General features: G+C 38.0%; 1 protein-coding gene across 1 annotated transcript; it reads left to right on the top strand.

The window, feature by feature from the left end:
- The first annotated feature begins 3,432 nt into the window (after positions 1-3,432).
- Positions 3,433-15,557, top strand: MAK16 (MAK16 homolog). Its single transcript, XM_044663571.1, has 10 exons — positions 3,433-3,515; positions 6,729-6,778; positions 6,870-6,979; positions 7,090-7,154; positions 7,418-7,569; positions 11,801-11,855; positions 13,229-13,303; positions 14,159-14,284; positions 15,039-15,104; positions 15,332-15,557. Exons 1-10 carry the CDS (start codon positions 3,501-3,503, stop codon positions 15,524-15,526), a joined length of 909 nt encoding a protein of 302 aa, XP_044519506.1. The 5' UTR covers positions 3,433-3,500; the 3' UTR covers positions 15,527-15,557.
- Positions 15,558-16,270: the final 713 nt, after the last annotated feature.

The raw sequence follows: 16,270 nt of genomic DNA, 5'->3' as shown, positions 1-16,270 counted from the left end.
TGGATGGCTCTCTGGGATGTGAGAGAATGAGAATGGGAATGGGAAAATCTATGTGAGATAAAACCAAAAATTATCAGCTGAAAATATATTTTAAAAAAGAAAAAGGTCAGACATGAAGCTTCCTCAGTCCCCCCTCTATTCTTCAATATATTTTTTCTTTTTTTTAAAATTTAGTTTGACTTTATTTTTAAAAAAATTTATTTTAAAAATATTTTTCCATGATTCCATGATTCATTTTCTTTTCCTCCCCATTACTGTTCCCCCTTCCAGATCTGACAAGCAATTCCACTGGGTTATACAAATGTTATCTCTTGATAGCTATTTCCATATTATTCATTTTTGCTATTGAGCAGTCTTTGAAAGTCAAAACCCCAATAAATATACCCACAAATACAAGTAATAAGTCATATGTTTTTCTTTTGTGTTTCTACTCCCATAGTTCTTTCTCTCAATGTGGATAACATTCTTTCTCATAAGTCCTTCAGGAATGTCCCAGATTATTGCATTGCTACTAGTAGTAAAGTCCCATTTCATTCGATAGTTCCACAGTGTTTCACTTTTTGTGTACAATGTTCTCTTGGTTCTACTCATTTCACTTTGTATCAATTCATTAATGTTCTTCCAGTTCATATAGAAATCCTCCAGATCATCATTCCTTACAGCACAATAGTATTCCATCACCATCATATACCACAATTTGTTTAGCTATTCCCCAAAGGGAAAAGGGGGGATTTTTGGTTGGACATTAATATTTAAATGGGTGGTCACCAGGGAATTGAATAAATATCAATCCCCAATAAAAAAAAGTCTTCAAGTCAAAATAGTTTATTTACAAATGAGAAGAGGGAGCGAAAGTAAGAAAATCAGAGAGAGGATAGGGTAGGATAAGTAATTTAACAGACTGAGTAATTTGCTCTGGCCCCTGGTTCAACCCAGGCAGGTTTAAATAGTCCTCAATCAGAAAAGGCTGACCCGAGGGCCAGGGATAAATGAAGCAAAAGCTTCAGTCTCAAACCTTCTTTTGAGAGAAATCCAGGAAAAGCCAGTTTTTGCACTCACCACATGTAGTTCTAAGAGAGAGATTTAAGAGCAGTCTCAAGACCAAGGTCCTAGCCAGAGCTTCTTCAGGTCCAGTTTCAGGCGGAAGAGAGCTGAACTGAACTGAACTCCTAACTGCCCTGAATTAGAACTTGTCACTCTCTTTTAAAGGGGCTTCTTTTTCGTCACTTCCCGTGCCTTCCTCTTAGTTTATGTGTCCAAGCACAACAAACGCTTTGCTTAGGACTGCCCAGGAGACAGTCGGTAAATTTTGATTTGTCACTTACTCTAGCACACGTGGGTCACAGACTTCCCAACTGGTGAATTAAGTGGGGATGTTCTCACCTTTGATGATTAGATTGAGGATGTGCAGGGCAGATTTAATTTCATTATCACACAATTGTGCAATACCCCCTCATTTTCTAATTTTTGCACCACAAAGAGTGCAACAATGAATGTTTTTGTGCAAATATTTTTCATTATTATCTCTTTGGAGGTATAAACCCAGTAGTAGTATTGCTGGACCAAAGGGCATGCAATATTTTAAAGCCCTTTGGGCATAATTCCAAATTGCTTTCCAGAATGGTTGGATCAGTTCACAACTCTACTAACAGTGTATTAGTGTTCCAATTTTGTCACATCTCCTCCATCCAACATTTATTATTTTCCTTTACTGTCATATTGGCCAATCTACTAGGTGTGAGATGGTACTCCAAAGTTGTTTTGATTTACATTTCTCTAATTAGGATTGTACTGGAGATTTTTGAGCATAATCACTTTTTCTTCCTTCACTCGTTAATAGGAGACTCACTGAGGTGAATTCTGCTAGTACTCTGCAGTTCATTGCCCCTTACTTTCTCTAGGACCTTGTTCCCCAAATCATCCTTCTTCTACTTCTTCAATCTCTATGTCTCTGTCTGTCTCTGTCCCTCTGCCTGTCTGTCTGTATGTCTGTATCTTTCAGTATCTTTTTTATGTCTCTGTCTCAGCATGGATTCCTTGGTATATCTCTAAAGCCCTGTTCTGATTTCCTCAATTCTAAAGCTTTTCCTTGACCCTTCTGGTGCCTCTAGCTACTCTTTCATCTTTCTTCTTTTCTGTCAAATCTGTTAAGTGCTTTATTTATAAACATAAAACTTCCAAATGTGACCAAGGGCTGGAGCCTTTTCTATACTGAAGGTCTCTACCTAATGCCTTGCTACCCCACTTTCTCTTCGACCCCTTGTAATCAGGTTTTCTCCCGGTCAATTTTCCTTGAAACTGCTTGGAATCAATACTCATAACTTTCCCTTTCCAGCCCTGTTGGTAGAGGAGGTGCCCATAGGACGAAATGGGGGATCTTTTGAAGACAACTTAATCAGATGCTGCCCTCTGTTGACTACTGACATAGAGTGAGGGATAAGAAACAGAAAGACCAAGAGGCATAGAAACACAGTCTTCGATACAGTGCCAGGTCTGACCTCGAGGAAGACCTGAGCTCAAATTTGGCTTCAGACACTTATTGTGTGACCCTGGGCAAATCACTCAACTTGTGTGCCTAAATTTCCTCATCTGAAAAATGGGGGTCATAACAGCACCTACCTCCTAGGGTTGTTAAGAGATTCAAAAGAGACAGTCATTGTAAAGATCTTGGCACAGCGCTATAAACGTTAGCTATTAAGGAGAGGGACTGAGGCTGAAAAAGAAAGTGACAGAGACAGAGAAAGACACGGAGAGAACAAGATAGCAACAGAGAAAGACTGGGTGGAGGCAGGCAGAAAAAGACGAGAAACTTCACGAACTTTTTTTATAGCCTGGATAACCCACCACAGCACTTCCTTCACAAATATCCAGCAGAAGGAAGTGATGCAAATACAATTATTCCCATTTTACAGACCAAGAACCTGGGCTTGAGGTTCAGGGACTTGCCAGTGATCACGCAGCCAGTGTAGAGCTGGACTTAAAATCTGAATTTTATGATTCTGAGTCCAGTGCTCTCCATATCCCCAGCAAGGACGGCATATTTTCCATCAATTACGGGGCACGCCTTCCTACACCCTTTTTCGGGTGTCACGGAGAGAAGTTAAAGAAGGGGTCAGACCATGTGCTGTGGAAAATGCAATATTGTAGGGCTTTATTGTGATTTGGGATACATGAGATCCCCCAGGATACGCAAATAGCGTCCAGAACCCCGGAGGCCTGGCGGGATCTTCTCTGGAGCTTAGACAAGCACAGGTGGATCATCCGAACACTGCCTACGCCTTTCGCAAGTCCTCTAGCAGAGAGCTCTCCAGAGTCGGAAGGCTGAACACGTGTATCTTGGAAGTTCTCGATAGAGGGCGCTCAAGGAAGTAGGGCGGCCTCGTGCAGCTCTCGCGAGTCCCGAGACTTCCCCTACAGACACCGGAACAAGATCTCACGGTGAATGGCCGCCCCCGGATCTGTGTGGAGCTGCACGTTGAGGAACTGTACGGGCCAGCAACATGCAGTCAGACGACGTAAGTCTACTGGGCCTTTTCTGGGACCCACGGGGCTTCCGGAGGAGATGCGACAGGGCTGGCCCCGTCAGCTGTCCTCAAACTGAGACACGGGGTGAGGCCACTCCAACGCTCGTGCCTTCCTTAGAACGAGACCCCGTGTCCATGCGCTCAGACCCTGGGCCGGTCTCGGGCCCGACCCCCGACCCCTCACCTCTTACCTTCGTTTCGTTTTGGGTAGAAGCAGCTTCATTAGTGTGTAGTAAGCTGTTGTAGACTTTGTAAAAGAGAGATAAAGAGAAAGGCAGAGGAGAAGCAACAGAATCAATTACAGAAACAGGAAAAGCAAATGAATTAGTGATCAGCATTTTATTTGTTATCTCCAGCATGCAGACCACAACCCAGTCTAGGTGCCTGCTCTGTTTATTCGATCAAGTGTTAAACTGTACAAGTTCATTAAGTCCACTGACTTAGTTTATCCCTATAACCCTCCCCCCATTCATGAGACAAGGGGGGGGAACCCTGATTTGTAGGTTTAATATGTACAACTTAACACTTGGAATTAGTTTTCTTGTGGTGAGTCTTCAAGAGAACTTAACGGATGTTGATATTCATTTTGTGCTTTATTTTGGTACTTGTATGGAGGACCTAAGGGGTGAATATCATTGGCTTCTGTTGTCATCATCCTAGGCTTGGACCCTCCTAAATTGGACATAGTTTAATACACTTAACACCAGAAGGAAATGGTCTGAGGCTCAGAGAGGATAATTGACTTGGCTAAGGTTGCACAGGTAGTGTATTGGGATAGCTGGGATTCAAACTCAGGTTATTAGATTATAATCAGCTCAGTAAGGACCTTAAGAAAAGGAAGCTTTCCTTTTTATTTGTGTATTCCTAGCTCAGAGCACAGTGTCTACTACATAACAGATGCTTAACAAATGCTTTTTGAATCTGTTTATTCATAACCCTATGCTGTGCTGAGATTCCCATATTAATAGTTAAGATTTATATAGTGCTTTAAGGTTTGCAAATACTTTACAAATATCTCATTTGTTCCTCACAACAACCCTGAAAGGTAGGTGCTATTATTATCTCCATTTTGTTGATGAGGAAATTGAGGCAGAGAGGTTAAATGACTTGACCAGGATTGCATAGGCAGGATGTATTTGAGGCTGGATTTGAACCCATGTCTTTATGATTCCAAGTCACCTAGATCTTATTAAACTCTTTCCCCAATTCTAGTTCGTACTTATTACTGCTGCCAAAGTAATATACTTTATATATGGATCTAACCGTGCCACCTTTTTGCTAAAAATCTAATCTTTCCCTTTTGGCTAACATGTTGAACTCCATTTGTTTGCTAGGCAGCTACAGGTGGCACTGGACTTCAAATCTGAACTTAGACACTTATTAACAGTGTAACGCTGGGCCAGACATTTAATCACTTTATCTCCTAGCTTTCTCGCCAGTAAAATGGAGATAATAATAGCACCTACATGCCAGAGTTATTGTGAGGATAAAATGAGATATTCATAAAGTATTTTACAAACTTTAAAGTGCTATATAAATACTAGCTATTGTTATTCTTTTAGAATGTCCTTACCTTTGCAACTTTATGTTTACCACCTCCAAAACATTCCATTTTTTCCCTCCTGCTTCCAGTGTGTAAGGTGCCTAGAAATGAACATACTTTTTTGGGGAGTAGTGGGAAAATAGCAAAATAGAGGTCATAGATTTAAAACTGGAAGGGACTTTAAAGGTCATCTAGACCAACCCTCCAATTTTTTTACTTGATATTGAGAGTGAGTTGCCCAAGGTTACATGGTAGCAGCAAGTGGCAGAGCTGCCTGAGGTTTAAACTTAGGTCTTCTGACTCCAAATCCAGCATTCCTTGAATCCTCTCTCCTGCTACATAATCTTTACCCTTTTAAAGCCTGCATTCTTGTACACATAGAAGATATATACTGAGAAGATGGAAGGTAACCTGAAAGGGGGAAGACATTGGCAACTGGAGGAAGTGGGTATCTTGGGAAAACCCTCTTGCAGAAGATGGGCATTTATCTGAGTCTTGAAGGAAGCCAGGAAAACTACAAGCAGAAATAATGGACATTCAGTGCAAAAGCATAGAGTTGACAGATGAAGTAAAAGGAACTAGAGTATGGGGGTGTTGGGGGCAGGGAGTAAGGTATAAGAATACTGGGAAGTAGGAAAGGACTTATTAAGCACTTTTAATTGCCAAATAGAATTGTACTAGTTGTTCTCTGGTGTTCCTTCTCTAATAGTCTATGATTTAAAATCCTACCTATCCTTTAAAGCTCTGTTTAACTACCTCTTCCACAAAGGCTTCCCTAATTCTCTTTTCTTCCCTCCCATCATCCCAATTACCCTTTCCACCCTCATTCTTAGAACTCTGACTAGCATTTGATTTGTAGTGTATGTATTTGAAGCATTGTGGTATATGTGTTGGGAGTTGGGAAGATGTAGTTTCAGGTTCATATGATGCTAACTATACAGCCTTGGTCAGTTACCCTCTATGTGCTTTGGGAGCAATGCCCCAGGATTTATCTTTGGTGGTGATGAGCCCTGAGTTTTTATAGGTAGTTCTCTTATCTAAGCTATTTATGAAAAAATTGAAGATTTCCCCCTATATTTACATATATATACTTATGTATTATTTTACATTATTATTATGTATATACTCTACTGTAAACACACAAGGGCATGAACTATGTATTATTTAATCCAGCCATATTATAGTACACTGTACTTAGTAGATACCTGTTAATGACTAAGTTGTTGAATTTAAGAAACCTTCCTATATATACAAATTATGAAAACTAGGTCCTTTGAACCATGATTTGATGTGTGATAATGATTTTGAATGGAGAGTCAGACTAGCAGTTTTTCTCTATTCTCAGAAAACAGGCCATTTTGCCAATCTTCTCATCTTGGAAACACAACAGCTAAAGTTGCAAGGATCCATAGAACTTGACCCTTTCCTTTTACAGATTGATGTCTTAGGGATGGAAAGTAACCTGCCCGAGGTCACATAGCTAGTTTAACGGTACAACTGTGATTTCAGTTCAGCTTTTTTTACTCTTAGATCAGTTCTTCCCACTATATCATGCTATCTCATCTTCTCAGAACAAACCTGCTTTCTAATGTAAGGCAGAATTTATGTGTTTATGTCAAACTGTCAGAACTCCTAAAGACTTTTTCCTTTTGTCTTTGCAGGTTATCTGGGATGTACTTGGGAACAAGCAGTTCTGTTCTTACAAAATGAAGTGAGAATCTAATTTCTAATTTTGGTGTGGGAGTTTCCTAGTAGAATACTGGCAATTCATGTTACTGTCTCTGTGCCCTCCTGTCCCTTAGAACAAAGACCCAGAACTTCTGTCGAAATGAATACAACTTGACTGGATTATGCAACCGTTCTTCCTGCCCACTAGCAAATAGCCAGTATGCTACCATCAAAGAAGAGAAAGGTAATAACCCAGTTTTTTCTCTCTTTTAAGATTGCCTGGTGAGCTTTTGTGAGCCTCTTCTGGGTGTCATTGTTCACAATAATAATGCCACATTCTCTTTTCTTTCTCAGGTCAGTGCTACTTGTATATGAAGGTGATAGAACGAGCAGCTTTCCCTAGGCGCATGTGGGAGCGGGTAAGAGTTACAGGTGAAAAAGGGAGAAAAGAAGCCATGTGTGTGTTCTGCCCCCTGCCTACCCTAGTCATTTTAGTCACATGTCCTTTTTACAGGGCTTAACAGGGTGCCCTGAAATGCAACTCCTGAAGCAATCCCAAGAGATAATTGTTTGAAAGATCTTTTTGAGAACTTTCTTAATAAGAAACTGTAGTTGGCCATTAAGAAAAAATGAGACCCTTCCATTTTCCATTCCCATATAAAGATTCTTTTTGTTTTGATAGGTCCGACTCAGTAAGAATTATGAGAAAGCTCTGGAGCAAATAGATGAAAATCTTATTTACTGGCCTCGCTTTCTTCGGCACAAATGTAAACAGCGGTTTACCAAGATCACCCAGTACCTGATTCGCATCCGTAAACTTACTTTAAAGCGGCAGTAAGTGCTATGATCCAGCCTTTATGTTTTTTTGATTCTTGATTCACTGTATTTCCAGTAAGCATCTTCAAACCTCTGAAACCTTTGAGCTTAGTATTAAGTAGTCTTTTCTGATGAGTTATTGAGAAGAGAAGAAAGAATGTAGCTTGAAGCTGAATGATTTATTTGTTTTTAGATTTTCAAGATGTCCCTTTTGTAATGAAGCATTACACTGCAAAGTTGCAGAAAAATTATTATGCTTTTAAAAAATGTTGATGAAGAACCTATTTTTCCCCCCAAGGGATCAGCTATTAAAAACTTTTAAACTACTTTTAGCCTTACCAGGATTCTCTTCCTATATTTTAAGATTATCATTTTAGTGACTAACCAATATTCTTCAAAATGTCAAATATACTGATCTTTCACAAATAATTGTTTATTCTTAGTTCATAGAAGCATTCATCTCAGGAATATTAAGGATTTTATAGAGTTGAGAAAAGCATATAGGTAATTACTAATGTTTTCCAGATAACTTTTTTTAGTAGTAATGAGTCCATAATTTTTTCAAAATATTTGGTCAGGTATCTGGAAAATTATTCTCCTAGGGAGCAGCAAGGGGCTCAGTGGATTGAGAGCCAGGCCCAGAGATCGGAGGTCCTGGGTTCAAATATGGCCTCAGAAGCTTCCTAGCTCTGTGACCCTGGGAAAGTCACTTGACCCCCATTGCCTAGCCCTTACTGCTCTTCTGTTTTGGAACTAATACACAGTATTGAGTCTAAGATGGAAGATAAGGTTTTAAAAAAATTATTCTCCTAGTACCCTCAAAATTCTATATTATTTCCAGCATGAACCTAATTTTCAAAGGTCTAGATCCCATTCTCTTCCTTCTATCTTTGTTAATTTAATGTCATTTCTATTTTTAATTCATCAAAGAGTATGATTTTAGTTTCCAATTAATGGCTCCACTCTTGTTTAATAGAAGATATAATTTGTTATGGAATTATATTAGAAATTTTGATAGATACATTTTCTATCTTTTTTTTTTTTTACCTTTAAGTTTCATTTGAAATTATTTGAGATGGCTTAATTGGGTCTCTCGCCAAATTTTCTGTAAATATGAGTTTTTTTCCAACCATATAAGAAGATACTATTCAATCTTTCAGCGGTCTCCTTTGTAAGATTTTACAATTGAGTTTGTATTGTAAACCAGTATTACCTTTAGACCTTTCCCATTGATATGAAGATTTGCTATTTTGAATTGCTTTCTAGGCACTTTTTTTACTTCTCCTTATAGACTGCTTTATATTGGTTAAATAGATTTATATAGGATAAAGGTGATAGTCAAGTTTCCATTGTTTTATCTGTTACCTTCCCTTCCCTTTTAAAAAAATCAACAGAATGAAATTCTGTTGGAATGGTTGTAACACTCATATCTTCTAATGTTTATTCTGATTTGATACTGATTTTTATTTTGATCATTAACAAGTCAGTTATCTGACTTTTTGTGAACCTGAGGGAATACATATATCATATTCCTTATTAGAATGTAAACAGTTTATTCATGCTTAGTCCTTTGTCATTGTTTGCCTTTTTATGTTTCTCTTAATTCATGATGAAGCTGAAACTGAGATCCTGCTCTTCTCCAGGCATCTGAATCATATCCCTGCCATTAGCTTCTGAACCTGCTAATTTCTTCATACACACAGACTAATCTGTGTGTGTGTGTGTGCACACGTGCCTCTTCCTTTTCCTCTCCCTCACCTCCCCCGCTCTCTTGGTACCTTGCCCACCCCATGGTAATGGGTGCCAAAGCTTCCCTCCCACACCCCTCCGCTCTAAAATATTCCCAACCATTGTGCTCCTGTCCACACTCCATTTCTAGTATCCATAAACTTCTTTGTCTTCCTGCATTAACCTACACTGGAAAAAAGACTCACTGTGATTTCTTTCATGGCTTTCACCATCAGGATTGGGTCTGGTGCATTTTTTAGATTTTTTGAGAAGTTTTTTTTTAAGGTAGGGTGGAGTAGTTTTCTATACTGCTTCTTGCTATCCTGCCATTTTAGCTCCCTTTTTCCCTCCCTTCTTTTTCTCTTCTTAAAACTCTCAATATAAAATCAGCCAGCCTCCCAGGTCTTCTGACTTTATAATTTAACTATCTTAGGACCATTTGAAGACATTCAAGTTCTGAACACCTTTCTAAATTGTTCAGATAAATTTCCTGCTTTTTATATTTCTTTTGACTCTTGTGTTTACATTTCAAAATTACTCCACAGCTCTGGTCCTTTCATCTGAAATACTTTAAAAGTCTTTTATTAAGGATCTTTTTTTTCCCCACAAGGCTTATATTGTTTGGCAGGGTCAGTCATGCTCAATTATAAGTCTATATCTTTTTCCTTTTGGAAATTCTGATCTAGACTCTCTTGTTTATAGTAGAATCTGCCACCTTTTGTGTAATCCTGACTTTCCAACTTTCTTCTTAGAATATTTGTGTTAAGTGGGCACAGTAAAACTTAAGGAGAGCCTACACATCTTTTTCTTCCCTACTCCTGACCTTTTTATTGCTGTTTCCTGTGCTCAACTTTACATTAATGTCATGAAACATTAGAATTTTCACATTCAAATCTGTGATTTTGTCAGTGATGGAAATCCTATTGCAGCCTATCTGTAACTTAGTAGCTAAATCCTAGGTAGATGCCTGAGATACAGAATATAAATAGCTTGACCAGGTACATGTAGAACAGTGATTTCCAAAGTGGGTGCTGTAGCGATCCAGGTGGGGGAGTGATGGCCACAGGTGCATTTATCTTTCCTATTAATTGCTATTAAAATTTTTAAAAATTAAATTCCAGGGGGCTAAGTAATATTTTTTCTGGAAAGGGGGCAGTAGGCCAAAAAAGATTGGGAACCACTGATGTAGAACATGGTAGTGATAGGATTTGAAATGAGATCTAAGCCCATGACTCTATCCATTATACCATGTTACCTCTACTTTATATGTTGATTTAATTTGGAGAGTGTTCTTAAGTCCTTTAAAGTTTTATCTTCTATAGCAGGGGTTCACAACCTTTTTTATATCATTCATCCTTTAGACAGTGTGGTGAAGCCTATTAATCCTCTTCTCAGAATAATATTTCTAAATGCTTAAAATAGAATACATAGGATATGTATTAGAATACAAAGTACAAAAATAGAATACAGAGGAAATCAATTATATTGGAAAACATTTATAAGAATGTTTTAGAAACAATTTTACGGACCCCAGATTAAGAATATGTTGTCTAAGGAAAAATACCTTCATTCCACCACAGTACCACAACAGAATATGTAATGTCATATCTAATGATCTGGCTAGCCTGGCATCCTGTCCCCTGGCATCATCCTGAGCGTCAACATGCAATGTTGCCAAGAAGAGAGGAGCTGGGGGATATATAAGGCCAGCAGGAGAAGCACAGGCTCTCTTTACTTCTTCTCTTGAATAGAAAGGCTCTACCCTGTTGTGGAAAGAATATATAGGCCTTAGGCCTTACCCAGCTAAATGGAGAATTGATCATAATCAAGTTAATCTTTTCTTAAGAGAAATATATCTATATCTCTTCTCTCTCTCACTTCATTTTATTACTAAATGCTTAAAACTCTGGCCAAACCCTATTTTACTCCTAACAGTGTTCTGCAGCATGTTGGAGATTAAGCTGCAGTTATTTTCATGATTGTCTTTCTACAATGCTTATCATAATAATCAGTGCTTTGTAAGATGATTGGAGTGGTTAATGAAAAGATATTTCATGTTGTCTTTGAGACTACAGTACCATGAAACCAACTCAAACTCCTTTATTTTCCTTTTTAAGGAGCCTTTAATCTATCCTTTCATTTAACTACAAATTTCTTTTGTCTTCAGATTTTACATATAAAAGGTAAGATTGATTGAGATGATTTAGGTTCCCAACTCATGATGTCTGCCTTTTGATCACTGAATGAATTTCTTGGTTTTACTTAAACTATCACTACTACCAGCACCACTGCTGACATTTATATAGCCCTTCTCAAAACCTCAAGCCTTTCTTGGCACAGTGGAACCTGCCAGAGCTTGTGCTTGGTTTCACAGTCTTAAAACTCCAAGGCCATCTTCAGCCACATTGAGGCACCTGAATAGGGTACACTATGAAAGTTGTAGATTTGTTTTGTGGCCCGGCCATGAAAGCTAGCCCTGAATGTGTTGTTTCCTTAAATAATTTATACTTTTCTCTTATAGGAGGAAACTTGTTCCCTTGAGCAAAAAGGTGGAAAGGCGTGAAAAAAGACGAGAGGTAATATATTTTGGGGCATAATTAATGTGAGAATCTGAGCCATAATCTGAGAATAGTTTAATTAGCTGTCTCTGATCTGCCCATAGTTAGATTTTGAGTGGAAAAGAGAACTATTGCTTCATCCCACAGTGTTGATAATTTTCCATATATCAAGATTATTGTCTCATGGCTTTCAGCCTGCACTAAAGTGTTGATGTTTTTAGATTATATGAAGTAAACCAAAAGGGAAACCACATAAATAGTTTGTTCTTGGATTATTTGTTCCTTTAGAGATTACTTGGCATTTTTTATAATAAAAAGTTGAAGTTTATTGGTGTGCCATATTCCGGACTGTTTACTTTCTCTTGGGCTCCAGTTTCACATTTCCAGCATGTGAAGCTCATCATGTTTGAAACTGATCTCATTTATTTCACCCACCATAATTATTTCTTTTTTTAACTTCCTTATTTCTGTTAACCTGGAGGTACCTAGGAGTACAGCAGATAGAGCACTGGACCTGGTGTCAGGGAGACCCAAGGCCAAATTCTACCTCCAACACTTACTAGCTTTGTAATCCTGGACAAGTCTTTTTACTTCTGCCTCTATCAAATTTTTTAAATTTGTAAAATAGAGATAATAATAGCACCTACCTCCAGGTTTTTGAGCTCCCTTCGGAGCTCAATAAAATCAGGCTATACTTTAGGGATAGAATAGCTGGGTTTATTTAGGTTAGGAAAAGTTAGGTAGGGGGAAAAGGTGCTCCTCCTCCTGTCCAGGAAGCGCTCTCTGTCTTATATACTTTCCTCAGATACCTCCCACAAAGGAAGTGGGGTGTGTCTGAGGAAGTTGTGGTAGGGAGCTGTGGGAGATGTAGTCTCCCAGGGTCCTGGCCATTCCAAAAGGCACAGCTCCTCAATTCTAGAGGTTCTTTTACATGTGCAGAGCTTTTTTGCCTGCAAAATGGCTTTGTCTGCATTTGTTTTGGAATGCTATAATACAGATATTTATTTGGGGCAGCTAGATGGCTCAGTGGATAGAGAGCCAAGTTTGGAGGCCAGAATTTCTGGGTTCAAATTTGGCCTCAGAGACTTCCTAGCTGTGTGATCCTGGGCAAGTCACTTAACCCCATTTGCCTAGCTATTACTGCCCTTTTGGTTGGAACCAATATTTAGTGTCAATTCTAAAATGAAAAATAACAATTAAAAAATTATTTTTAAAGATATTTGGAGAGATTAAGACAAGTTTGTAGGAGAATTTAGGGAAACAGGTTCCTTATTGCTTAATGTTAATACTAATGCTCAAACATGTTTACTTTCTTGCTGAAGCTTTTGAATTCTTCACACTCAGAGGTGCTAATTTCTTTATATTGATGCAATATTTTCTTTTCTTTTTAGGAAAAAGCATTAATAGCTGCTCAGCTAGATAATGCAATAGAAAAAGAATTATTGGAGAGGCTAAAACAAGATACGGTAAGACTTCTAGATAACAGGGGAGGCATAATTGAGATTTTTTTTAGACTTTCTTTTGTTAATGAAGATTGAGAATATGTAATTTTAATTTTTTTGGTGAGGGTATTTGCAAAGGAAGAAAGGGACCTGGGGATGGGAAGATAGAAGAGAATCCAGATTCCTTTAATATTTTCCAGAGGGAATTTTATGGTTATAGTAGAAAGATTTGGGAGTCTGAATTGAATTGAATTGAAATCTTGGCTCTTGATACTAGTTTTATGATTGTCAGCAAGTACCAGCAAGTTCAAAGACTTGAAGTCTTTGAACCTTAGTTCCCTCATTTGTAAAAATATGGATAACAGTTACATTACTTCCCTCACAGGATTATTGTAAGGAAAATGAAAATGTTTATGCTATAAAATGCTACAAATGTGGGCTCTTTTTAAACTTTATTTAATATTAATTACTACTGTCTTTACTTTTAAAAACTATACTGTCACCCATATTTGTCATAAGCTTCATTCTATCCTCTTTTTCCTCCCAAAGAAAACTTTAAGCCAGTTTTTTACATTTCTGTATATCACACTCATCCTCATAAATATAATCAACCACAAGCCAGCTTAACAGGTTGGGCCTTAAGTTCAATTCATCCTAGCTTCTTTTCTTTCTTTTAAAGTATTGAAAGCAAGATAGGGGTATTTTAAGAGTCTGGTATTTGACCCCTTGCTGGTTATTTAATGTGTAGTATCTACAACCATATACCCACAGGGCATTGGAAAGAAGGGGAAATGGTTAGGTAATGTGCTTGCTAGAAAGTGGGATTCCAGGTACTGTTTTCTGTTGATTAAAGTCAAATCTATATGTTGTGTTCTTCAGTATGGTGACATCTACAACTTCCCCATTCAAGCCTTTGACAAAGCTTTGGAACATCAGGAAGCTGAAAGTGATGACTCAGAAACTGAAGAGAAAGATGAGGAAGAGGAGGAAGAAGATGATGATGATGTAAACTTTCTTGACATTTTTTATACATTTACAAAATTCCTCTAGGACCAGTTCCTTGTAAACAACCAGAATAACTTACTTCAGTCCCTTTGCCAGAGTTAACTATTTGGTTCTGATTTCTTTTCTGCCACTGATGAGTTAAATTATTATTCACTTAACTTGAATGTAACCAAGCAACTGTTGATAAATGAATGGATACATGTTTTTTCTCAGTTCTACCATTGAAACTATTAACCAAGGAACCAGTTGGATTCCCTAAGTGTACCTAAGTTTGCGGAAGGTACAGTTACCAAGAACAGACTTTAAGATTCCTATAGTGTTTATTACTTCTGGTCAAATCAATTTAACAGAAGAACTGATTGAACAAGTAAATGTTTTGGACCACATGGTCCAATGTTTGTTATGAACAATATTTGATTTATGTTGACTATGTATTAACCAATTGTGAACCTTTTCTATTGGTGAGTTAACAGTGGGAACTTTCCTACTGTGTGAACTGGAAAGCATTTCAACAAGTAGTAGCTAGGTTTGCATACATACACATAAGTTCTAAACTGTTTTTACTTTGCTGCTTTTGTTAATTGGTAAATCCTTTTGGTCTTCTGAAAACAAATACCAGAAGCTAGCCTGATTCTGCTTAACTGATAGGATTTTTGAATGAATTTTTTTTTCTTATGAGAGACATTGGCCATCTATAGCCAGCCTTGATTCTTCTGGCTATGTTTTTTTGACTAATAGGAATTATTTATTTCAGGACTTGAATAAAAGGGAATTTGTGGAAGATGATGAAGTGGAAGAGAGTGACCTCAGTGATTTTGAAGTAAGTTGTATAGGTACAATGGATGCAAACAAGTAGGGAAAATGGAATATGAGGATATTCAAAGTAAAAGGAAAACATATAAATGTCTGGTTTCTAAGTTTTTAGAGCCTAAGTCATAATGGTATGGCTCTTCCTGGAGATGGTAGGAGATGAACATGACTTAGTAGTTATCAATCCAGGGTGCCATGTGATTATAAATTTTTTTTGTCACTTTGATTCTTTATTAGGATATGGATAAATTAGAAGCTTCCAGTGAAGAAGACCAGGATGAGAAATCATCCAGTGAAGAAGAAGAAAAAGCTGCTACTGCCAAACACAAAGGCAAAGCTCCATTGAAAGGTCCTGTGAAGAGAAAGCGAGCCTATGTGGAAATAGAGTATGAGCAAGAGACAGAAGCAGTGGCCAGATCTCGGACTGCCTGATTATCTGTAGGCATTTTGTAAACGGAACGACATCCGAATGAATTTTCTGAACTGCTTACCTTCAGTTTCCTATTTTCTAAAAAGATCCCGACTCCCATTTTGTGTTTAAAGGCTTTGTTTTTAAACACTATTTGTGATCCAGATGTTCATACTTCTGTGTGAAAGGATGACGAAAACTTTAAATTCTGAACAAGATTTTCATGGGACAACCAGATTTTTTAAATTATTATTTTTAACAAACCCTTACCTTCTGTTTTAGAATCAGTACGAAGATCAATTTTAAGGCAGAAGAGCAGTAAGGGCTAGGCCTTTGGGGTAAGTGGTTTGCAAGAGATCACACAATTAGGAAGTGTCTGAGGCCACTCTTGAACCCAGGTCCTCCCAACTCCAGGCCTGGCTTTCTATCCATTGAGCTATCTAGCTGCCCCAAGACAGATGTATTAAAATAATAGTTGTGCTGGAGAAGGCTCACAGTGTGGGGTCAGGCTTGGGGACAGAAACATTCCTTAGAATTATAGGTCTTAGAAAGGCATATCACCATTTCCCACATGATTTTATTCTCTTTTAGCTTAAGACTTTTTTTACTCTTCTACTTTGTCCTTACTCCTGTGGAGTTAAGGGGAAGAAAGAAACAGACGCCTCCCGAAGCTACCGTCATCCTTCAACCTTTAGGGAATACACAGGAATCATTTTCTTCTCCAGGTTAATGATTGATGAAAGAAAGATAACATTTTATCTTCAAAT

The sequence above is a fragment of the Gracilinanus agilis genome, chromosome 2, assembly GCF_016433145.1.
Source record: "Gracilinanus agilis isolate LMUSP501 chromosome 2, AgileGrace, whole genome shotgun sequence".
Taxonomy (NCBI): domain Eukaryota; kingdom Metazoa; phylum Chordata; class Mammalia; order Didelphimorphia; family Didelphidae; genus Gracilinanus; species Gracilinanus agilis.
This window is presented reverse-complemented; position numbering and strand designations above follow the sequence as displayed.

What these genes read in the sequence shown, in the direction of transcription:
- MAK16 (XM_044663571.1), top strand. An exon ending in TTCTGTTCTTACAAAATGAA is followed by an intron (nt 6,779 to 6,869) that starts GTGAGAATCTAA and finishes CCTGTCCCTTAG; the next exon opens with AACAAAGACCCAGAACTTCT. An exon ending in AAACTTACTTTAAAGCGGCA is followed by an intron (nt 7,570 to 11,800) that starts GTAAGTGCTATG and finishes TTTCTCTTATAG; the next exon opens with GAGGAAACTTGTTCCCTTGA.